A 22552-nucleotide genomic window follows, 5' to 3' on the forward strand; every position below is an offset into this window, starting at 1 on the left:
GACGGTGATGAAGCTCTCTGACGGCAAGACATGCGGAAGACCGATCGCCGCTAGCCGATTTAGGAAATCCGGTTTATGTTGATAAGGGTTGGACACGTGACATACCCTCATCTAACTAACTATACAGAGCAACTTGTGTATGAAGTCGGGGATGTTTATTCTATATACAATATTTGCTCATATGAGACAATCCAATTCCTCTACAGCATGTATCTCGGATTACAGTTATATCTTTCAATCTTCGGCATCAACCCATACCAGAACCCCCTTCTTGTCCGACCTCATATCCCCCGTTGGAAGGACGCGGAGCGTTTTGTTGAAGTAGGTATCAATAACCACCAGCTGTGGCTGAATCCATAAGCCGCGCTTCGCCGCAAACAGATTGAAGTTCACCGTATGGCGACTCAGAGGCACGAGCTGCACAACGGTGGTCTTAGGCCCGCTAAAGGCAAAGTGCTCGCTAGCTTCCATGACCAGGTTGAAGGTAAGGAAGTGGGTGGAGGAGTTCTCCAGTACATAATCCATATGAATCAACCCTGCCATATTGCTGGACGGGGTAGCCGATGCAAGGATTCGAGGCTCACCCATCGGGACGACAAATCGGGGAATATCGAGGACGGTGGTTGTGACCGAGTTCTCTGCGTCGGAGGAACCTGCATATTCAGATGACTGCCGACGCCAATTGACCTCCAATGCGCAGGTGAGCGCAGTTGGTCGACGGTCTCCGAGAAGAAGCTTCTGGATATCGAGGCAGAAGTTGGATTCTCGCAGTTCTTCTGGTGCGAGATGGGGCGTTTCTGGACTGACAAGCTCTTCCGAGTGAACCTCGCAGATGGCTCCCCCGTTGGCTTCGAGGAGAATTAGGGACATCTTGTCAATTACCAGTGGCTCCAGTGCAAAGGAAACTACCTTGGAATTGAGGCACCACTTCTGGAAAAGGCCTCCCGGGCTTGGCGCAGAGTCATCCTCGAGTAAGTTATCGCTAACTGCGAAGAAATTGGACCATGGCTGAGGGTGAATTGCCGGCAAGAATTCATAGTTTGCTTCAAAAGGCCGAATAAATGATAGATCCACGGTGATGTTCTTCATAATTGGGGTCTGGATATCAGACACCAAATGGTACACAGCCGAAACTTCCAACGTGAAATCCGTAGCCTCTTGGGTATCGGCCAGCACAATTGTAAGAGTTTTGTTGGAAGAGCGCTCCAGAACACCCACAGCTCGTTTCAAATAATGAGACGGCCCCTCAGTCGGGGTGCTGGCGCCTGATTCGAGGGGTTCAGGGTTGCTATCGCCGTCGAGCCACTGTATTTGAGCAGTGGACTCGGTACCGAAGAGTCTGATTTCAGCAGATACATCGGCAGCTTCGTCTTCTTCGTTGTGTATACTAATCTGGAGCATCACCCGTTCATTGGTATAATAGGTCTCCTTCAGGTTGGGAGTTGTAAGGCGGATCTTGGGAGGCTTAGGCATAACCTTGCACCTGCCAGTATCCCGATCCTTGCCCACTCTTCTGCGGGTCACGCCCTTTTGCGTCTGCTGCCACCAGAAGGATTCACGCTGATTTGGCTCGGTGATTGCATAACCCAAATCGAATTGTTCTTCTTCGATCAGCATGGTGATTGAAGCAACCCTGGCTTCACCAGCTTCGCGAGGAATACAGGTGAGGTTGAAGATCTTGGTCTGGGAGGACCCCAGAGTCAGATCTGCTATACCTACCAATGCGGTCAGTCCACCGGCTGGAGATTGGACCGTGGTATCAGGATTGCTCGGCTCGCGGAGTGGAAGAGTTGCGATGCAACATGGGGTTGTCGTGTCAGCATCTTGATTCTGGTCAGATTGAACCTTTACTGGGCGAAGACATCCTTCAAAAACCAGTTTGACCTCTGAAAGCCGGATAGGGGCCGAGGATGTATGAGCATAGGATGTGATGGCAAGTTGAGCCTGTAGAGGTTCCCCAACGTTGCCATCGGATTTCTCAAACACCAACGATGCGGTCACTTTGAAGACAGTGGTCAGTGCAATCTTTGCATTTTGGGCTTGTCAACTTACGACTCGTTATAACATCCTCTGCACGAAGGATAAGAGAAGGTTTGGGCTTCTCTGAAGGCAGACTTTCAAGACTCCTGTGGATGTCATAATGCCATGCAGGTCTTGGTTTGAAAGCTATCAAAATGAATATTAACACTGAAGACAATACGCACAAGATAAATGGAATTAACTCACTCTTATTCAGCAGCTCCCAGTCCACTCGCAAGACTGTCTCGCTGTCCTGCACCCTGAGAGCACATTCTCTGAGTGCCCATCCGAAATTGACCATCAGATGCCACCACCCTGAGCGGCGCCAGCTAAGAGTAGACCACAGCGGTCGAAGAAGGCTATGCGCTTCGGACCATGAGCCAATGCGCATATACTCCTCGGCCGCCTCAAGACTCAAGCTCTCAACTTTCCTTGTTTGGTGGCGTTTTGCGAATTCCCCGATAGCAGCCTTCAGCGTGTTCAATATTAAACCAGAGTGGTCGAAGCCAGTTCGTCCTTCTTGGGGTGCTTCGGCATGAGCGTCGGGAACAAGATACGTGTCGTACAAGTAGGATTTGTTTGCGAGTTGTGTGGCGGGTGATTGCCCAGGGAGCTTGCGATCTTCCATGGGAATTTCATGGGCAAGCGCACGTCGGATTATTGTATGCTTCGCTGAACGGTGGAGCCAGTAACCCTCGTGGTGGAGATTTTCCCAGGGCCTAACTCTTTCCCCGGTTGGAATCGATTTCTCTGGTAAAGTATAGAGCTCTCCAGGATGTTCAGAGGATATTTCGCTGGAGATAGACGGAATTTCCGCTCGGCGGATAAGCTGTGCCATTACCATGGACCAACGCGCCTCCCAGGCCTCCCATCCGTAGTGTTTACTGCCCTTTCCTCTGCGATTGACGATATCCTTTACACGAATTCTATGGTCAACCCAAAGCCGAGCTGCGGCGGTCGTCTGACCCGTCCATAACAGGCAGCGTATAATTCGAATGGCAAGGGCGTCGGCCAAGAGGCGCGCATCGTTAAATCGAGGATTCCAGCCCGCAATATTTTCAAAAACTTCATGGCCAAATAGAGTGTCATACGCACTCTCATAGTTCCGACAGGCTGCATCCATTTCTTGGCGAAACTCGGCAAAAATTCCGAGCTTGAATTCATACCGTACGTTCCAGCCTTGAGATGATAGGGTCTGAGAAGTTCCGGTCGTTGGTGGTGCAGTCGGAGGAGGGATACTGCCCCGGTTTCGTTTGCGTCTGGCATGCTTGGACAGATCCCGATAGTATTCAACAACCGACGGTTGCAGTAGAGAGAAGATTGATGTCACAAAGTCTTGCAGTTCCGACGAAGTTGCGTCTGGTGGGATCACAAATATCGACCTGGGGTCAAGGTTTGTTGCCCGCCGAATCCCCGCAATGCGGTCATCAATCTCGCCCTCATAGCCGCCTTCTTCCCCGTCTTCTGATATTAGAACGACCACAAATCGCGTCTTGTACCCGGAGGTTTGCCATTCTTTTTTCAAGCTGTTGATCTCGATTTTGAGTTGATTATCTCGTAGCGAGTTCATGTTCGGGTCCAACGAGAATGGGAAGAAATTTATCACTGCTGCTGGAACCAGGTCTTGGTGTTTAGTTACCCATAGAGGAGTAAGCAAGCCATCTGGGAAAGTTGGGGAGCCGGGTGACAATGGCGATATCGGCGAGTGGAGGACATAGCGTGTGCTAGGTTCCGAGTGTTCATTGTCCTGATCATCGCTGGGAGTAGTTGGTGGTGACGGGATAGGGGGGTCGGCTTTCCGTGGGGGTAGTCTGCATGACTGTGTTGATGTTAGCAAGCAGTCCGCAGTACGGTGTTGTGAAACCAAAGGGATTGGAATCATAGAGTATCAACGTACGCGGCCAGAACTTTTGATGCGGTAACCAATATTTGCAGTTGTAGTATTCCCGCTTGCAGTAACTCTGGACTTCCATGGCGTCTGAGTGCTATCTTCCTCTAGAAGCAGGCTCCGGAGCTCCTCCGCAACAGCCCCGCTCAGAGGTGGGAAGTCTGAGAAGATATGGGTCCCCTTCTCTGATAGCAGAGGATAGCTCGAGGAAGTTTCAGAGCCATTTTCAGGATCTGCCTCCAGTCCTGAGAGCAGGACTAAAGGCAGATTGTGATTGACGTAGTCTTCGGGGTAGGCGTCCATTGCGGGCAATGGCTGTTTCGCAGCGCGGTCACCACATGTCTAGAGGATATAGAAGACCTGTGGATTTAAAGAGCAAGATATAAAAATCCTGCTAACGAGAGTAAAGCCCAAATATGCTTCGGAGTTTCAATGATGTTTTGGGTAAGATAGGCAATGGCTGGGGGGATACTGCCATGTTGCCATGGTGGGCGGTCAACTATGTTTTACTCCAGAGATCAGCTGGCTACAGATGTAGGAGTTGAGCATTGTACTTATTATTGTGACATATGTAGATCTCTAGGTGTATAAAATAGATTCGACATGCAAATAAACGTACTCCGTATATAGTGTGGCAAATATAAGACGTTTAATCGGTGTTTAGTTTATGATTGGAAATTATATGTCCTAGTATATAGATCCGCTATATATATTTGTTTACTATTTTACTATTTTACGATTTCGCCTTTAATCGGTTTAAATGGTTTAGAGTCAAATTTATAGAATCTGGAGCATAGACTTTGAACTGGATAGCGATGTTTATTTACCTACATATGTACAACATAGTATTCTATAATACTAGCCTGAGTTGATCAGTATGATTCTCGTATCGCCTGTGAAGCCTATTAAGCCTATTAAGGGGGCCCGGGGGTCTCCCAGAAGGAGTAATTTGGAAAACCACGTGGAATCTCAAATACTTTTGGACATAGCGAGGAATCTAATATACTAATAGTATACTGTAGACCTCTTCATATAGTTAGATATTGATTTAGTCTATATTGTGTACTCCCTACTCCCTATATACCTAGTGTAATCGGCAAATTAAGATCCTCTGTGGAGAAAAAGGCGTCAACGCTAAGAGATCTCAAAAAAAATAAGAGAACTCCCTTTTCTTTCCCTTGACCATTTGCGCTTAATATCTTCTTTTCTCTCTTTTCATACTGGTATAACCGGGATCCCTTCTTTTTAATCTTCTTACGCTCGCTCACCAATTTTTCTATTATCTCAAATACTGTAAGGGGGGCAGAAACCCTTATCAAACATCTTTCGCATGCAGTAGATCATGCGTGTACCCATTTATCCTGCATCCGATCCTTGAAGTTTGTCTGTTTTAAGGGTTGCACCCTTAGACTATTGAACTATGTCGAACGAGAACCCCGTGAAAGCAGAGTCAGCTCTGCTTAGTCGTCGCCGTCGTCGTAAATCGCTGCCTTCGCGCAATGGAACTGATCCAACCTCGCCTGAAGTCATTTCCTCCCTTATTTCCTCCCTTTCCACCATCTCCGTGCCTCTAAACTCGCACTTTGACACCGTCCCGAAGATCGACAACGAATCAGACCCAGGATTGCCAGAAGTACCGCACACCGCGCCAGTTTACTCCCTTCCTCCGTCCGAGCAACATGGGTTTGGAATGAGTTACGGTGCCTACAAGCCAGCGGTCGAGCCACCCGCCCTACCGGAAAACCCATTTTTGCACCCCGACGATGCGGCCTCGTCTCCTGTCATTCGCATGGCCAGGGCACCCCCGTCACCAAAGTCGCCCCGATCGCCGAGATTCAAGCCCTTCAGAACGACCGACTCATCGTCCACTCGCCCAGTTTCGAGGGAATCCTATACATCTGTGATAGCCGCCCCAGAGCCTTCCTCATTCGGAACGATCAGCACGGAGCCTGGCCCCCGTCTGTCAACCCCGAGCATTGCTTCGAATAGTTCTGCAGGTCGGACAAAAAGCCTAAAGGGTCAATTCAGTCTATTGAAGAGGTCATCACGAGAATTCCTGGGCGAAAAAGATCCACAAGTCGAGCGCCTGCGAAAGACTACCAGCTACAACGACAGTCTACGACACAACATCCCGCGCAGCCGAGCAAGCTTGCGCTCATTGCATTCCATGGCGGAGGTTACAGAGGAGGTTCGTCCTGCGGACGTCAAGGAAGAACCATACGAAGAGAAAGTCGCCAGCACTCCACCAACCAAAGATTACCAATCGTTCCACGGTACCCCAGATGCTAGCAATCCCGGCGGAATTGGAAGCGGTAGAATCATTCCAACTCGCGACTCATCTCTGCGACATCGACATAGCCAGTCGTCGAGCTCGAAAAAGCACCGCTCTGCTCGTCATAGTCGATACTCTTCCACGGCCAGCAAAGAGTTCAACACAGACAATGGATCACCGGGAACGAGCAATGACGCAGAACAGGTGACCCGCCGGATCCAAGAGTTGAAAGACCAGCAACAGAAGATCAAGACCGAGTTGGAATTGGAAAACAGCCCTGAACACTCGACTAAGACGAGCCCAGTGAAGCAGGCAAAGGCTTCAAAGGTATCGCGCGTTCTAGGATATGATGTCAACCAGGCCACCATGCAGAATGGACCAGGCCGCGATCATCCATCTTTCAACGACAGTGCTCCTTCTCCAAATGTGATGACAGGGAAAAGTCGCACTGGGAGCAGGCCAGGAGCACCACTTGCATCGAAGTCTACCCACCTACCACCGCAGTTGCCCAAGTCATCTGCGGAGAACCTGGATTCTGAGAGAGCTAGATACAGACAGTCCCTCGAGCCAATCACACCAATCACCCATCGCCGCACCCCATCCGGTCATCTGTCCCATCTGTCAAATGGGCGTCCCTCGTACAGTACCGAACGACCATCTAGTGCGGATTCAATTGATCTCGCTGTTGACGACTACATCTTTTCGCCGAAGCTGACCCAGAGAGTGATCCACCCAACAACTGGCCGCTCCATTGCCTTCTCTGAAGTTGGCAATCCTAAGGGCCATGTCGTGCTTTGCTGTGTCGGCATGGGTCTCACTCGATATCTGATGGCATTTTATGATGAGTTGGCTCGGACGCTCAATCTACGACTGGTCACATTGGATCGCCCTGGCGTTGGCGAGAGCGGTCCACACCAGGGAGACGAGCCGAGCACCCCTCTCAGCTGGCCCGGTAAGCAAGACTGCGGAGAGATTCCAATACTGCGCTAATTAGTAATAGATGATGTTGCAATCGTTTGCAACCACCTCCGAGTGACCAAATTTTCCATCCTTGCCCATTCTGCCGGCGCAATCTACGCTCTTGCAACGGCTCTCCGAATTCCGCAGCATATCCGTGGCCGCATTCATCTCTTAGCCCCATGGATTCCCCCATCTCAGTTGTCTAACATCGGCTCTAAGAAGGATCCCGCGCCTACCAACGCCGTCCCTTACTCCCAAAAGATCCTTCGTGCGCTTCCCACGTCCCTTCTCAAAGTGGCCAATTCAAGCTTTATGAGTGCCACTAGTGCCAGCATCACCACCAGTCTACCCAAGTCGCCGCGACGGGCCAAGCGCAAGGTTGCTGCCAAAGAAGCTTCCAATGCGAATGCCATCCGTCCTGTACCGCTTATACCTGCTGTTGAAAACAACCCGCAGACCCAGCGAGTGGACATTGTACCCAATATAAAACCGTCCGCTTCGACTACCGCTTCGTACAGAAAGAGTGACACGACTCTCGGATCTCGCGCAAAGTCTCCAGAAGACGAGGTCGAGCGGCAGCGTGACTATGATACTCGTCTCACCTACAAGATCTGGGAGCTGGCCACCACCAACGCCAACCCGGCGGTTGATTTGCTGATCTGCCTCGAGCGTCGCCAAACAATTGGGTTCCGCTACGTGGACATCACGCGATCAGTGGTGATGCACCATGGCAGCAAAGACCCCCGCGTTCCAGTGGAGAATGTCCAGTGGCTTGGCAAGACGATGCGCCGCTGCGAGGTCCGGATCCTCGAAGGCGAAGGCCACGGCCTCATGGCATCTGCTGGTGTCATGGGCAATGTCTTGACCGAGATTGCCAAGGAGTGGGAGGATTGGACGATCCTTGTCCAAGGCAAACGCCGAGCCACTGCCATCCATGCTACACGGCCTGGACTCTCGATTCAAACTTGATCTCCCCGGTCTGCCATGTTTTCCCCTTTATCCGATTGTTTTTGACATAACACTTCACTTTCAGCCCTGGTGGCTCATCTTCCCCTAATTTTTACCATCGCACTCGTTTTGACAGGCTAGGCCGCAGCTGGTCTGCGGTTCCCACTGCTCTGACATACACCTTTCAAGTTCTATATCCTATCATTTATCCTTACCCCTTTCTTACCCATCTACATACACCTACTGGTGCGAGGTTCATGCCCTCTCTATGATTTACTGTTGACATGGGTTTTGCCTTTGAACAAAAGAGCCCGTCTGATTTAGCACAATACCCAGTCATGCCATATACTAATCAATATTGATAATTCACCTTGACTTACTATGTATATCGTAAAAATAAAAGTAAGACATAAAACAAGCATAAATTATTTACATCATAGCTCCGCCAAGCATCAGCGCTCAGACGGGCAAACCCGCAAATCAGGAATGACATGCCCTTGGCCCCTTGACCCCACTTCTCCTGACCTGTCTGGAGTTTTTGATCTTTTTATTGTTAATTTTTGGAAGATTCAGGATCAAATGCGCAAGTGTCGAATGTTCCCAATACCCTAAACTGTTAGCTCTGCCGGGAACCGAGGAATTCTTGGCTGGAACACGTCACGTTGTCTCCAAGTCACCTCGGACACGACTTGGAGCATTTTGGATTCAGCTCTTTTTGAAACAAGTCACAAGCCACACGGCTATAAGCGCAATTCTCCATGCCTTCTTCCCAACGGCGGCTTCGACTGATCGTCGTTGCGGCCATCGCGCTTCTTTTCATGGTCTTTTACTACACTGTACGTTCCCAGATCCCCCTCTTTCGCACTGTCGCTTCAGGCATCTAATACAATGCATTCAAATCCACAGGGCGATGCAAGCAAAATCCAAAATCAAAAGTTCTATCGGTCAACCCTCGACGCAATGAAAGCGAAAGAGCAAGCTAAGCAGGCCAAGGGCCAAGAGAAGATCCAGAATCTCGTGCATGCGCCCGGACAGAATGGTGCTGCCGGTGCGGGTGCGGGTGACAAGGTGCCCGTCGCCGAGGTCGAGAAAGCTGCTGTTCCTCCTGCTACAGGGAATGAAGATACGGAGGATATCCCGATTGCGGGGCGGACGAAGATGACCGTTCCCAAGAAGGTGAATCAGGATGTGCCGGCAGAGGTTCAGTCGGAGATTAAGAGCGAGGAGGAGAAGGAGCGCGAGGAAAAAGCGAAGAGAGAGCGCGAGGAGAAAGAGAGAAAAGAGGCCGAGGCGACAACGGAGCTTAATGCGATTCTTAAGCGGGCTCCAGGTATGTTTCCTTCCCCCGTTTTCCATTTCTTGCCCGTATCCAAGTCTAACAGCATCCAGTCATCGTATTCTCCAAATCCTACTGCCCCTACAGCAAGAAAGCCAAGTTGATCTTGCTGGAGCACTACTCTATCGAGCCAAAACCGTTCGTGGTCGAATTGGACCAGCACCCGCTTGGGCCGTATCTGCAGGCCCTGCTCGCAAAGAGCACGGGGCGTCGCACTGTGCCAAATGTCCTCGTGAGCGGGAAGAGCATAGGTGGCGGAGACGATATTGCGGAATTGGATCAGAGCGACGAGCTGGCTTCGACGCTGCGACAAATGGGTGGGAAATGGATCGTGGATGTATCGCACCACGAGGTTGAGAAATCACTGTGAGATTAGTATTGTAAAACAAGTTTCAAGTCTTAATATCCGTAGCCCATAGCCATGGCAGAAAATTGGGAGGCATATGGTTGTTGCAGCTCATTGCATTGTACATAGTAACGAACTTACTCAGGAACTCCAGGCTCCAGCTTAATATTTACCACATGTACCTCTACCTGCCAATCACTCAAGTAATACCGGTAGAGCAAGTACTGGTACAAGCTGCGATAAGACGATAAGCTGATAAGGAACCCTAATTGCGCTAGACCCAAAATGTTCCTAAGCGACGCACAATCCCGTGACATCCAATTTCGCTCCACCACCAAGTCCATTCGAATTTTGAACCTCCCCGACATCGACAATCTACACCCCCGGCAACCACCAAAAGTCACGTCAAGATGCGGTACATTCACTCCGAGGAACGGCTGCCCATTCTGGACAATGGTGAGCGAATTTCTTTTTTATTGGAGGATCGAGGAAGCCGGTCGCACACAATACAACTTCTCTTTTGAGGGCACGAAATTCAACCCAGCCTAGCACGACACACGATCAACATTCAGCACCAATACAGCAGAAGCAGGAGGAAATATTGTGTGGGATCGGCGACTCGCACACCTACCAGACAATTCTTGATTTTGATTCAAAATATTGAATTTCACAAAAAGAAATGCCGTCAACTAACCCGAATCTTTTTTTGCTCTATAGTGAAGGTCCAGATTAAGTCCCGCGTCGTGACTGTCGAGGGTCCCCGCGGCAAGCTCGTCAAGGATCTCTCCCACATTGCCGTCACCTTCGGCCGCCCCGAGCAGAACGTTATCTCCATCGAGCTGCACCACGGTGCCCGCAAGGGTGTTGCTACCCTCCGTACCGTCCGTACCATCATTAACAACCTGATGATCGGCGTTACCCGTGGCTTCAAGTACAAGATGCGTTACGTCTACGCCCATTTCCCCATCAACGTCAACATCGAGCCCAACACCGAGACTGGCCGCTCTATTGTGGAGATCCGGTATGGAACCCTGGAACCTGCGGTTTTTCCGCTATGATTTCGAAATCATACCGTGAAAGTCAATTGTGGTGGAACTAGAGCTAACGTCTTGTTACCAGCAACTTCCTCGGTGAGAAGTACGTCCGCCGCATCACTGCCCAGCCCGATGTCGACATCGCTCCCTCCGCCAACGTCAAGGATGAGCTCATCCTCACCGGTAACTCCCTCGAGGGTGTGTCCCAGTCCGCCGCCGACATCCAGCAGATCTGCCGTGTCCGAAACAAGGATATCCGTAAGGTGAGTTATACGAACACAATTACTGCCGGGAGGACCCAAGTTTCTGAATCTATACTGACCATCCCTAGTTCTTGGACGGTCTTTACGTGTCGGAGAAGGGCAACATCATTGAAGAGTAAATGTGCCGCTTGGGAATGTATGGGGTGTCCGGGAGAGGTTTCTTTAATTTCGCCTACTTGCATATAGGGAAGCAAAGCGAAATGTCAAAAACAAAACGACCCTTTTGAAATTCACTGATTCCCTTACGCGAAAAACGTCTTTGTATGTGGCATGTAGAAATGTGCGCCCGTGGCAATTCCATTATTTCATTACTTTAATACTATAAGTATTGAGTAGAGAGAGAATCATGTCTCGTGGGGTTGTAGTTGGGAAGATGAAGATCCGGGGGAATCTGGATCGATCTGGTTCCAACTCTTCAACCTCCAACCTCCAAACACAATTGCTTCAGACCAAAATCGAGTCCAATTCATCTCCATAACACATGCTCGAATATCACACTGAATCACTCAATCTACTATCAATTCAATACCACTACCTCGATCTCAATCTCCAATCCCGTAGCACAACGCGCGTGACGTTCTAGCATGTGAAAGCCAATACCGGGGCCCGCATGTGCACCTCTCCCTCTACCAGCCACAACACAAACACATCCCTCGAATGAAAACATGGGGTCCTGGTGGCTAGGACTGTGGAGGATTGCTGGTGCGATCTGGAATATGGTGCTTGATGTTGCTCAGTTCTGGAGAGATGTAAGTGTTGTGCTCCAATCCCAGCTCGAGTGTCTTGTATGCGGGGAGAGGTCTGAGCCTGAGATGGCGAAGACAAAAGACACACAAGACTCAACATCGGATGTAGTTTTTGGTTTGATCCTGAGCTAATAAATGTCCCCTAGAAACTATTATCGTGGTGGCATTCCAAATCCCCTCGAGATCGACTCTTCCATACGCTAGCCAACGCGCAGAGCTATGAGGAGTGGGAAGAAGCCGCGTTTGAGCTCGACGAGCTACAAAGTAAAGACCTATGGTATGGAATCAAACCACACCAACTGAACCCAGCTCAAAACCCAATGTATCAAACCACAATCTAACCACCTACGCAGGCGCCAAAACCCCGTCAGCCGACACTACGACTACCGACTAATCCTCGGCCGACTCGAAGCACTGATGAGTGCACGGGAGTCAGAAGACATCCTAACACTAGTAAACCTACTCCGGTCGGGGCTAGTACGCAATCTGGGCAATATAACCAGCACGAAGCTATTCACGCACGCGTACGCAGGGACCAAGCTTCTAATCGATGACTACATTACGCAAGTAGCACTGTCAATTCAGTACGTGACATCTGTACCAGGAGCACCCATGCACCCGAGCGGGTTCAGCTCGCAAGCAAAGCTGGAGCTGCTGCACGATACGCGGCAGGCGTTTGGACGGACGACGCTGCTGCTGCAGGGCGGGTCTGCGTTCGGGCTGTGTCATCTTGGTGTTGTGAAAGCGTTGCATTTACAGGGTCTGTTGCCTCGGATTATTACGGGCACTGCTACCGGGGCGATGATTGCTGCGCTTGTGGGGATTCATTCTGAGGATGAGTTGTTGCCGCTGCTTGATGGGGAGGGTATTGATCTTTCTGCTTTTGAGAGGCGGAAGATGGTTAATGGTGGGGGTGGGGGCAATTCTGATTCCAGTTGGGTTGGGACGTTTTATCGAAGGATGAGGAGGTTGCTGAGGAAGGGGTATTTGTTTGATGTTGGTGTTTTGGAGGAATGTGTTCGGGCTAATGTTGGGGATCTTACGTTTGAAGAGGCATATGCGAGGTCGAAGCGCATTTTGAATATCACCGTTGCGACGACGGGGAAGAATGGGACGCCGAATCTGTTGAATTACTTGACTGCGCCGAATGTGGTATGTATTTCTCCCCTTCTCCTTGTCAGTGCTAGTGGTATCTAACACATTTCCTAGCTCATCTGGTCCGCAGCCGTAGCATCCAACGCCTCTTCCTCAGGCCTCTACTCACCCGTGACGATCTACTGCAAAGATGAAACAGGCACAATAATTCCATGGCCACTCACACAAGATGCAGTCTTCCGGCCCTGGCGACACGTCCAATACAACGAAGGCGAATCACCTCTCTCACGAATCTCGGAACTCTTCAACGTAAACCACTTCATCGTCTCCCAAGCTCGACCATACCTCGTCCCATTCCTCCGGTCAGAACTGAACCTCCTAGACCGACGCCAAACAGGCTGGAACAACCTCTCTCGCTCCGCAATGCGACTAATAATCGTCGAACTGCGACACCGGCTCCGCCAACTCGACTACCTAGGCGTGTTACCCGCCCCACTGAGCAGACTCCTCATCGACGAGACAATCCCCGGGCCGAACCTGACTCTCGTCCCGGACCTATGTTTCTGGGATCTGAGGAAACTGTTCCAGAGTCCAACGAAAGACCGCGTGTCTGAGTGGGCGCTTAAGGGCGAGAGGGGAGTTTGGCCGGCGATTAGTGCACTGAAGGTTCGGGAGGCGGTTGAGATTGAACTTGATAGAGGGTATCAGCTTGTTAGGCGGCGTCGACCGAGTGATGCTTCGGTTTCGGTGCCTGTGCCGAAGCAGACTAATTCTATGAATGAGGGGGTTCCTAGACGTAGGAAGGGTGGGAGTGAGAATGAGGAGGGGATTCTGGCTGATCGGGAGTGATATTGGGGTTATAGAGTTGCTATAACTAATGGACATTGTTTCTATGTCTGCAACTGCATGTAAATGGTGTACTTTGCACTTGAATGTTTTGACTTGGGAAAGATACATGTACCTCATGGACCAATCAAATGTTGGGGTGTCAATTGAGCACACCGACCTTTTAAGAATCTTCTCAGCGAAAGTCCCTTTTATCTCATCTTCTATATTGAAAGACATCATTGTCTGTTCATCCAAGCCTTTTACCTCACAAAGTCTCCATCATTCTGGACAGGTTATCGACAGCACCAACAGCCACCAAGCCATGGCAACTCCACCGTTTGACAACCCACAGCCGGAGATCCTGGAGATAAACGAGGCTTTCGAGACTATCAATGGCAGCTTTGGCTTTGCTGGCACGTTAGTCGTGTATCGAATGAATGGTCAATTATATCACGGAATGCTGAAAGCTCGTTACTATCCTTCCACAGTAGTCAACCCAGAGGACCTCACAAATGTCATCCAAATACCCTCCTCAGCCTACAGTCCTCTATATTCAACAGACTTGACACGAGCACATGACCCATTACCAAAAGACATACATGTGAAACGACCTCGATTGAACAGCTACGACCGGATTTCCCAAAGCCCCCAACCAAACACTATTGCAGAGTCACTCCTCGCTGAAGCAAAAGTGTGCGAACTGTTAATGCAACACCCACATCCTAATATCGCCATCTACCACGGTTGTCAGGTATCCGGCGACCGGATTACAGGTCTTTGCTTTAAGAAGTACTCGCACACGTTGATGAAAGAGGTTAATCCTGGCGCATTAATGAAGAGACAAGCAAGAAGCACACGGCAAACAATAAAAGACTACAGTGGTGTTCTAGAAGGTGTTGAGAGTGGTATTCGACATCTTCATTCTTTGGGGTTGGTTCATAATGATATCAATCCTAGTAACATCATGTTTGATGGTGATAAGCTAGTGATTATTGATTTTGGCTCCTGTCGGCCTATTGGAGAAAGTATGGAGGGGGTTGGCGGGACTTACGAGTGGTATGATGAGACTGTAATGCTGTCTCTTCCTGATAATGACCTCAATGCCTTCGAGGAAATTCGGATTTGGCTTGGGGATGACTCGCGGGCTTTTCAGTTTGGGGTTTAGTACTTCCCTGCTGTCTTGTTGGATTATTATAGGCGTTTGATTGGGCTTGAATAAGATAAAACTAGTTTGACTCAATTTATAGGAGTTATTGTATGATATAGCGCTGCATGGTAACTACTCTGACTGGTATTTGTATAGTGAGTGGCTGTGTGCGCAGAGTATCTGACCAACTTCCAGTTACCTATTTATTCCTAAGACCAGCTGAAATTGTCAAGCAATGATGTATAAATAACCCTCCATACATAAAACAAATCATTTCACCAGCTCTAATCCAAAGAGAAAACTTACTGTTCTATGTCTCTAATCCATTTCGTGCCTTTCCCAGTCTCAAAAACATGGCACCTCCTTTTCTCGCCAGAAACTGCAGTAACAATGAAAGTCAGAATAAACCTGTTGTCTCTAGAATTGAACCTAGATCGGTGGACGGGCTCGTCTCCCCAGAACCTAGTGTTCAAGTTAGAAGACAAGACATCAAATCAAATCAAAGATAGACTTGCGTTAATTCAGCCCTTGCGATTGGTCCGAGTTTCTGCAAACAGTTTATTAGCAAAGCTGGTCTAAGAATCTCTTTTATCCATTGTCTGAAACAGTATCACTGGGATATAAGGAGAATGGGCACTGTTTATACCTGTTCGGCTCCCCCGCCTGGTGCAAAAAACCTGTTGACAGCAACAAACCAACACTCTTCCAGATTGTCTATGTCATAGCCTATGAACTCCACATTGCTCGCTGCTGTTTTGATACACACCTTCTTGGTCCGATCGACAAGAATCCAATCGTCATCCATCGTCCACCGGTACTACCTACCTAAATTCTGCTTCAGTATAGGTAAGCAAGCAAAGATACCTAGGTAACAATGCAGGATGGCTGGTGATCTTCGGCGTTCTGTTCAAGAAGTAAGCTCTCCAGCTAAGGGAAGCTGCTGGCATTTTTTATCGCTGTTCCAGCCGGAGATTTCCCTCCATCGAACACAATGATATTGTATCATCCTGGGACAACACAAAACTGGGAGTAACACATATAACTGACTTCAAGGGGATAAAAATGCTTGTTCACATGTCCTCCCAATGCAAGTTCTCTAACTGTATGGCTTATGCAATGAACCACCCGGGCAATTGGAGAATACACGGGGAATCGGAATCTGGAGACTCAGTAGTCAATCGACGCCAATTGAGTTTTTCTTTGTGACCCGGATAGGGTAGCAAGATGTTACAATGCCATAGTATTTACGCTGTAGCAGAATATTTCAGATGAATCAATATCTGAGAAGCCTGCCAGATAAGTTATAGCCCAAAAAAGACAGAAGCAAAGAAAAGAAGGCGGCAAAGTTCATGGTACAGTTCTGGAAGTCAGACATAGGGCGAGTGATTTTTTGACACAGGTCTTTCAAATGTACTACTCCAGAACCAAAGAGGAAAGAAAGAAGTCATTGAGTACCTATGACACATTTATGCGATCTATACATAGACACGGGAGAGGGTTGAAAGAACCGACAGAGGGGATACGATGAAGTAGCGTACTGGCAAGCATTATACTGCTCCAGTCCTGTCTTTTCTGAAACGTTGTCTCTATTTATACTAGCAAGCCAAGAAATCTTTCATCAAAGCCCATATCTCTAAATAGTTGACCCCCACTGCTTCGTGTCTCAGATGAAAAGATGAAAGAAATGAGACCTGGAGTGCCAGTCGGATTATTAGTCATCAAAGCCCTAACTCCTGGAGGTTCTGAGTTGCCTTTTTCTTGTTAAGCATTTGACATAATAAGGACTGCACATACTGTTCTTTCTCTAAGCCTAGACCTACTGGCAGATCATGGCATCTATTTTGGAATGGCTGAAAATCTTCGGCAAGAAGCTCTTCAATTTGGAATGGCTGAGGAGCCTTACTGCCTACTGAGTACGGTGTTAATGCTTCTGTCTTCACGGTCTAGAGCGTGCTCACCTCGGATACCGAGTCTGGCACGGTGTGGATGAATAGCCAAGACTGTGATTCGCGTATTCCTTTATGATACCATATATTATTCCAAGGTTGGAAATAGATTATCTAATGTCAAGTTACAAAGACCTATGACAATCAGAAACGACATGTCCACCGGCTAACTTCCTATTGAAGATTGTGATTGCCGGAGTCATCAACGGTCATGTTGCAGCAAAATCGCTTTACATCCGCATCTTTGCTGGCACTGACCGGATGCACAAAAGAGACTGGGTCTCTATGGGGTTCCTGGGTCGGTATTGCATTCGGCCTTTGGGTCATCGCGTGGATCATCGCTGAAGCAATCCCAGTCTTCAACAACCTTCTCAGCTTCAATGTAAGTGTTGGCTGTGCCTCTACTTTGAGAATTAATGTCTGACCTATGCTTGAATCAACAGACTGCGCTATTTGGTAGCTGGTTTACCTTTGGATTTACCGGCATGTTTTGGCTACACATGAACAAGGAACTGTGGTTTTCTTCTCCTAAGAAAATCATGCTGACCTTACTCAACACCTTCGCGATTTGTGTTGGTATTACTCTAGTGAGTATCTCTCATAGCTATGAAGAGGTTCACCAACTAATCTTTGACTTAGTGTGTTCTCGGTCTCTATGCTTCCGGGTCGGCCATTCATAACAACCCTGGCAGCTCTAGCTTTTCGTGTGCCTCTAATACTGCGTGAACAGAAGTCTGACTTTATATTCGATCTTGAAACTTCGCACATATATGAGATTTTTGAATCAACACCAAATAGTCTGGATTATATCAAGATAGCACACCTGGGGAAATTTGGCTTTTGCCCAATTCCGTACTTAGTGGGAATGAACTGCGATTCTTAACAAAATTGTATACATATCTGGGTGCTATTCAGGCTTATATATAGTCGAGGTATGATATAGATCACAACCTCTTCAAACCTATCCTCAATCCAGAGCATCCGACTCAGGCGGACCCTTATAATCTGCCAATTGTCAGCATAAAAATCCCCATCCAGCCCAGTCCAAAAAAAAAACTTACATTTCCTCGCATAAAACACATACCAAACCGCCGAAATAGCCATAAACCCGACAAAAACAACCGAAGCATAATTCATCGACACAGCCGTAACCGGTAAAGCAGTCGGCATACTAAAGAGCACCAACTCAAACGCAATCCAAGCCAACGCAACAACATTAACAAACCTCCCAACAATCCCACCACAAGTCCACGGCGCCTTAGCAACCTCCTCACGCCCATGCCACAGACTCAAAAAGATAGGGATAGCATAAGCCGCCGCGAGCGCAATAACACCCACCGAAACAAACGCGGTAAAGGCACTCGAACTCCCGAGGTTAATCAAACCCAGCAACATCTGGATCCCCGTCAACAAAACCAACGCCCAAACCGGCACGCCCCAGCGCTCGTCGACGCGTGCCCACAGTCTCGCCAGCGGAACGGCATCATCACGGGCGACAGCCCAGGTAGCGCGCGAGGCGGCAACTGTTATGCTAATCGAGCAAAAGACTGTTATGACCAGCACGAGGGAGATGAGACCGAGACCGCCGGCGGGGGAACCCATTACGCGAGCCAGGATGTAGGGGAGGGCTTGGCCTGCTGGGGCATCTATGATGTCTTGTAGCGGGGGCAGGGTTGCGCAAATTGGGATGATGAAGAATAGACCAGCTGTTCCGCCGACGGGGACGGAGAGGGCTATTGCGCGGGGCACTTTTATTGCGGGATTTGTGCATTCTTCTGCCATGGAGGAGATCATTCCTATTGCGGAGAAGGTGTATGCAGCTGGGAGGAGGCCGATGAAGAAGGTGAAGTTTCCCCAGCCGGCGAAGGATTTGTCGTAGTGGGATAGGGTGTATGATGGTGAGTGGCGACCCGTGTCTGCTTTGATGGAGATGGCGATTAGGATGATTATTATTGTGAGGAGAGTCCAGGATGCGCAGAGGGTGTCGACTAAGGGAAGGTGGTTATTCGCGAAGATGCAGATTGCTAGGGAGGTGAGGCAGACTGCGTAGAAGATTAGGAGGAGTTGCCAGCTGGATGCTGACCAGGTTGGGTGGTAGATTGAGATTGTTGCTGAGAGCATGGAGGCGAAGCCGAAGTTTACGGAGAGGGTTATGGTCCAGTTGCCGATTAGCCAGATCCAGGCGTTGATGAAGGAGAGGGTTGTTTTGTTGCCGCGCGAGATCTGGAAGGTCCAGTAGTAGGGGCCTGCGGAGGTTGGGTAGCGGGAGGCGAGCTCGGCGAGGGAGAAGGCGATGCATTGGTCGAGGATACAGACGACTATCCAGCCTACGAAGATTGAGAGGGGACCACCGCCGTAGATGGCGGAGAGGAGGGCTGAGCCTTCGCCGTAGGGGATTGCTGCTATGGCGAGGGTTTGAAAGAGGAGGGTTAGGACTGAGCGGTTGCGGCGGAGTTCTTGTTTGTAGCCTAGACGGTCTAGTTCGAGGTTCTCGATTGTGCCTTTTTCATGATCTTTGGGGGAGGGAGGCGAAGGGGTGATTTCCTTCTCAAGAGCCATGGTGACGGTAGCAGGTCGACAGCGAGGACAATCTGCCGTGATAAGGGATGTATGCAGCAGACTTTGTCTGACTGGATAGTGAGATAAATGTACAGGCCCTCCAAGCTATTGGGATAATAGAAAAGAGGAAGGATATACACAGATTATATGGACTGCAGAATCAGGGTGTAACCCAATAATATGCGGAGGTGCAGCGAATGGCATGGATCCCTTGTCATATAAGACGCCACCAAAGGTACACATGTAAACAATGCAGTCCGAAAGGGGAAGTGTCTCGCATTTTGCAATGGCTGATAGGTAAAGATATACGAGGATTCTAGAGTTTCGAGGGTAAAATGGTAAAATCTAGGGCGATAGAGAGCTCACGGGAATATCATTTACCGATTGGCATATACACTAGAAAGATAATCGACAAGAGGAACGTAGCCATTAAAAGTACATGTGTACATAAAAGAAGACAAGATAAGAGAAACCTAGACGCCAGGCCTAACCCTAAAAAGCAACTATATCCATGCGAGGGGAAGTACTCCGCATTTGATCGAGATTTTGATATGGGATATACGGAGTACCTGGATAAGACATGGAAGACATGGAAAATAGAAATGCATTATGATTTGAAATTAAAGGGGGGAAAAAAAGAAAATGAGGTATCAGACAGAAAGTCGTAAAAGGAAAAAAAAGAAAAGAAAACAAACCAATAAAACCTCGAGAACCATCAAACATTACGGTAGCATATGGTATATACAGGAAAACTCTTACATGGAAAGAAAAGACAATTACTGCGCCGTCGATGGTCGACCCTGGGACCTGCGCGAGTACAGACTAAGCCGGCGACCGGTAGACGGGGGGCCCTCGGTAGCCAACAGGGGCGGGATACTGAAACCATATCCCTCGGTAGTAGCGCTACGATTCTGGGGATCGATCTCAACACGGACGGAAATGTCAAGTCCGCCATACATGCCGCTCGCACAGGTGAACCCGTCAGCGGCGCTGTGCGTCGTTCCAGCATCAACTTCGCCCTTGTGCAGTGGTGCGTGGCCATCCTTAGGAAGACGCTCCAGTTTCGCGGAACTGGCTTGGAGGACACCGGGGTTACCGGGACTTGGGGCGACGACCTCGGTGAGGATGGCGTAGTTGCGGGATGGCATGGTGACCTTATTGAAGGCGGCGCTCTTCTCTTGGCCGCCAGGCTGCTTGTCGAAGAAAGGCATGAGGGTCTCGTCGCATTCGCGGTCGAGGTGGTGAATTTTGTTTCTGCGGGCAAGGAGGTTGGCAACGGCCTGGGGCGGGGGCTTATTTGTGATAGCGCTGCTGACAATGTTGACGATGAAGCGGTGGTCGTTTTCGCCTGCGAGGTTCAGTTTCGGGTTCGAGTAGAAACGGCCGATGGCGGCAAGGTGGACGTCGCCGCCGAGGATGGTTACGCGCACGCTGTGGCTGCGGGCGAACTCTTGCAGGCGATGGACCAGCATCTTGCGCTCGCGCTTGTGCTGGCGCGCGGTGTAGTGGTCGTCCAGGTCGTCGAGGAGATCGACTTGGCCGTCGAATTCGTTGAAGAGGCCGCCTGCCAGACCGAAGCGCTTGTTCAGCAGCCGAATCGGCGCGATCAGGGGGATGTGAGGATGTTCTCGAGCCAAGCGAGACGTGGGTATGCGATTGGCACACCTAGCAATACCACTAGGTGCTTGATATCACCGTTGGCGGCGACGATCTCGCGCTGCAACCGGTCGAAGATCAGATTGTAGGTGTCCTCGTAGTTGACCTGGTGGCGGGTGCGCTCTGTGCGCGCATCCAGACCCACAAAGGCAATGCGCTTGCCGAAGCGCATGTAGATACTTCGGCTGCTCTCTTCCACGTACGGACCGGGCCGTTTGCCGATGATCCAGCTGTCGTCCTCGACCTGGTTCTCCAGAACGTAGGTGTTCTCCACTTGACGCGGGTCAACACCGGAAGTTCCATTGACGGCGTGCATAGTCTGCGGGGAATCGGTAGTGAAAGTCGACTTAGGAGGAGCAATGTGGTGCTGGAAGAGACAATAATACTTGAAAGCGACACCGCCGATACCGCGGAAGACAGCACACTTCATGAAGTGATCCGTGTAGGAGCCGAACCCATCAATGATATCATGATCATCCCAGATATTGACCTGGGGGATGCGGCCATTGGCAGTGCGGAATGGCTCAGTGTTGTACCAGCGAACATAGTTGGCATAGTAGTAGTCATCGCAATCAGCACGCATCTGATTATTGAAGTCATGGTTGCGCCTTTTGTGCGGGTTCGAAATCGCAGTCCAAGGCTTGAGCGGGCCATCCACACGAATTCCGTCGTTGTAGATCTGGTCACCGCCGCCAACCATAACGTGGAATGGCTTCTCGCCATGCACGCGCATCACATCGTTCCACAGGTTCGGACCCACCCAGGCGTTCATGTCCGTGCCGACGGAAAAGCCATTGCACGAGTGGAACATGATGCGCATGGACTGCTCTTCTGCAGGAACGACGAATTCCCACGTTGCCTGGATCTGGTCCGCGGACTCATTGTACAGACCGGGGATGTCGTACGCCCAGCGCGCCTCGAATGCCGCCACTGGCACGGTTAGCGAGAATCGCCAGAACGCTTTCAGCGGATCCTCGTAGAGCTTGAGGCCGTCGATTGTTTGGCTTGTCGGGGCCCTGCCGACGTCGTTCTGGGCTCCGTTATCCACGGCGCCTACCTGGCGCAAACGGAGCTGGGGCTGCTCCTGGGTTGGCTTTGTGACAATCAAGACACTGCCGTGCCAGGTAGTCGTAGCTTCGTAGTGCATGTTCTTGAGGTTGATCAGGGGACCGGAGATGAGCTCAAAGCGGTCGTTCGAGCCGCGCGTGATCTGTTGTCCAGGCATCCCTGCGATTGGAAACATGCTTTGGTTAGCTTGCGCAACTTCCAGATCTAAGGCTGGGTTTCCCCGACATACCGTTGACGGGCTGCGCACTGTACTCGGCCATAATAAGGGCAATTGATGCGATCCAGGGATATCACTGGGGTGAGGGAAGAATGAGAACCGTGGACTCGAGTCGCACGGGTTATTAAAAGACAATTGAGCTAAAGAAGGGGGGGGTTGGCAGGGATGAAAGGAAAGAATTAGGCAGACTCGAATGCGATAGGGCTACAGGGCTGAAAGGGAAA

At 49.8% G+C, this 22552-nt stretch overlaps 9 protein-coding genes across 9 annotated transcripts; 6 read left to right on the forward strand and 3 right to left on the reverse strand.

The window, feature by feature from the left end:
* Positions 1–234: 234 nt before the first annotated feature.
* N7471_002079 (uncharacterized protein) lies at positions 235–4210 on the reverse strand (the record flags this gene model as incomplete). The annotated part of the gene is made up of 4 exons (XM_057274799.1): positions 235–2000; positions 2053–2166; positions 2227–3838; positions 3917–4210. 4 exons carry the CDS (start codon positions 4208–4210, stop codon positions 235–237), a joined length of 3786 nt encoding a protein of 1261 aa, XP_057139437.1.
* A 1117-nt stretch (positions 4211–5327) lies between these two features.
* On the forward strand, positions 5328–8108 carry N7471_002080 (alpha/beta fold hydrolase; the record flags this gene model as incomplete). The annotated part of the gene is made up of 2 exons (XM_057274800.1): positions 5328–7131; positions 7180–8108. 2 exons carry the CDS (start codon positions 5328–5330, stop codon positions 8106–8108), a joined length of 2733 nt encoding a protein of 910 aa, XP_057139438.1.
* A 737-nt stretch (positions 8109–8845) lies between these two features.
* Positions 8846–9793, forward strand: N7471_002081 (glutaredoxin; the record flags this gene model as incomplete). Its single annotated transcript, XM_057274801.1, has 3 exons — positions 8846–8923; positions 8994–9417; positions 9477–9793. The coding sequence occupies 3 exons, from the start codon at positions 8846–8848 to the stop codon at positions 9791–9793; spliced, it is 819 nt and encodes a 272-aa protein (XP_057139439.1).
* Positions 9794–10179: 386 nt separating this feature from the next.
* On the forward strand, positions 10180–11185 carry N7471_002082 (60S ribosomal protein uL6; the record flags this gene model as incomplete). Its single annotated transcript, XM_057274802.1, has 4 exons — positions 10180–10225; positions 10487–10790; positions 10889–11066; positions 11135–11185. The coding sequence occupies 4 exons, from the start codon at positions 10180–10182 to the stop codon at positions 11183–11185; spliced, it is 579 nt and encodes a 192-aa protein (XP_057139440.1).
* Positions 11186–11601: 416 nt separating this feature from the next.
* On the forward strand, positions 11602–13778 carry N7471_002083 (triacylglycerol lipase family protein). The gene is made up of 4 exons (XM_057274803.1): positions 11602–11815; positions 11959–12089; positions 12166–12964; positions 13022–13778. The coding sequence occupies exons 1-4, from the start codon at positions 11732–11734 to the stop codon at positions 13754–13756; spliced, it is 1749 nt and encodes a 582-aa protein (XP_057139441.1). The 5' UTR covers positions 11602–11731; the 3' UTR covers positions 13757–13778.
* A 279-nt stretch (positions 13779–14057) lies between these two features.
* On the forward strand, positions 14058–14900 carry N7471_002084 (uncharacterized protein; the record flags this gene model as incomplete). Its single annotated transcript, XM_057274804.1, has 1 exon — positions 14058–14900. The coding sequence occupies one exon, from the start codon at positions 14058–14060 to the stop codon at positions 14898–14900; it is 843 nt and encodes a 280-aa protein (XP_057139442.1).
* Positions 14901–17039: 2139 nt separating this feature from the next.
* Positions 17040–17554, forward strand: N7471_002085 (Amino acid transporter transmembrane; the record flags this gene model as incomplete). Its single annotated transcript, XM_057274805.1, has 3 exons — positions 17040–17210; positions 17272–17415; positions 17468–17554. The coding sequence occupies 3 exons, from the start codon at positions 17040–17042 to the stop codon at positions 17552–17554; spliced, it is 402 nt and encodes a 133-aa protein (XP_057139443.1).
* A 241-nt stretch (positions 17555–17795) lies between these two features.
* N7471_002086 (putative amino acid permease) lies at positions 17796–19387 on the reverse strand (the record flags this gene model as incomplete). The annotated part of the gene is made up of 2 exons (XM_057274806.1): positions 17796–17833; positions 17890–19387. 2 exons carry the CDS (start codon positions 19385–19387, stop codon positions 17796–17798), a joined length of 1536 nt encoding a protein of 511 aa, XP_057139444.1.
* Positions 19388–20163: 776 nt separating this feature from the next.
* On the reverse strand, positions 20164–22371 carry N7471_002087 (uncharacterized protein; the record flags this gene model as incomplete). The annotated part of the gene is made up of 3 exons (XM_057274807.1): positions 20164–20967; positions 21063–22270; positions 22341–22371. The coding sequence occupies 3 exons, from the start codon at positions 22369–22371 to the stop codon at positions 20164–20166; spliced, it is 2043 nt and encodes a 680-aa protein (XP_057139445.1).
* Between the last annotated feature and the right edge of the window lie 181 nt (positions 22372–22552).

The sequence above is a fragment of the Penicillium samsonianum genome (assembly GCF_028829775.1).
Source record: "Penicillium samsonianum strain IBT 33392 chromosome Unknown utg000002l_segment0_segment0, whole genome shotgun sequence".
In the NCBI taxonomy this organism is placed as follows: Eukaryota; Fungi; Ascomycota; class Eurotiomycetes; order Eurotiales; family Aspergillaceae; genus Penicillium; species Penicillium samsonianum.

Bases quoted from the DNA above. Each gene is read 5' to 3' on its own strand.
- N7471_002083 (XM_057274803.1), top strand. From the start codon at position 11,732: ATGGGGTCCTGGTGGCTAGGACTGTGGAGGATTGCTGGTGCGATCTGG. The intron at 11,816-11,958 runs GTAAGTGTTGTG...AATGTCCCCTAG, and splicing joins TTGCTCAGTTCTGGAGAGAT to AAACTATTATCGTGGTGGCA. The intron at 12,090-12,165 runs GTATGGAATCAA...CCACCTACGCAG, and splicing joins CTACAAAGTAAAGACCTATG to GCGCCAAAACCCCGTCAGCC.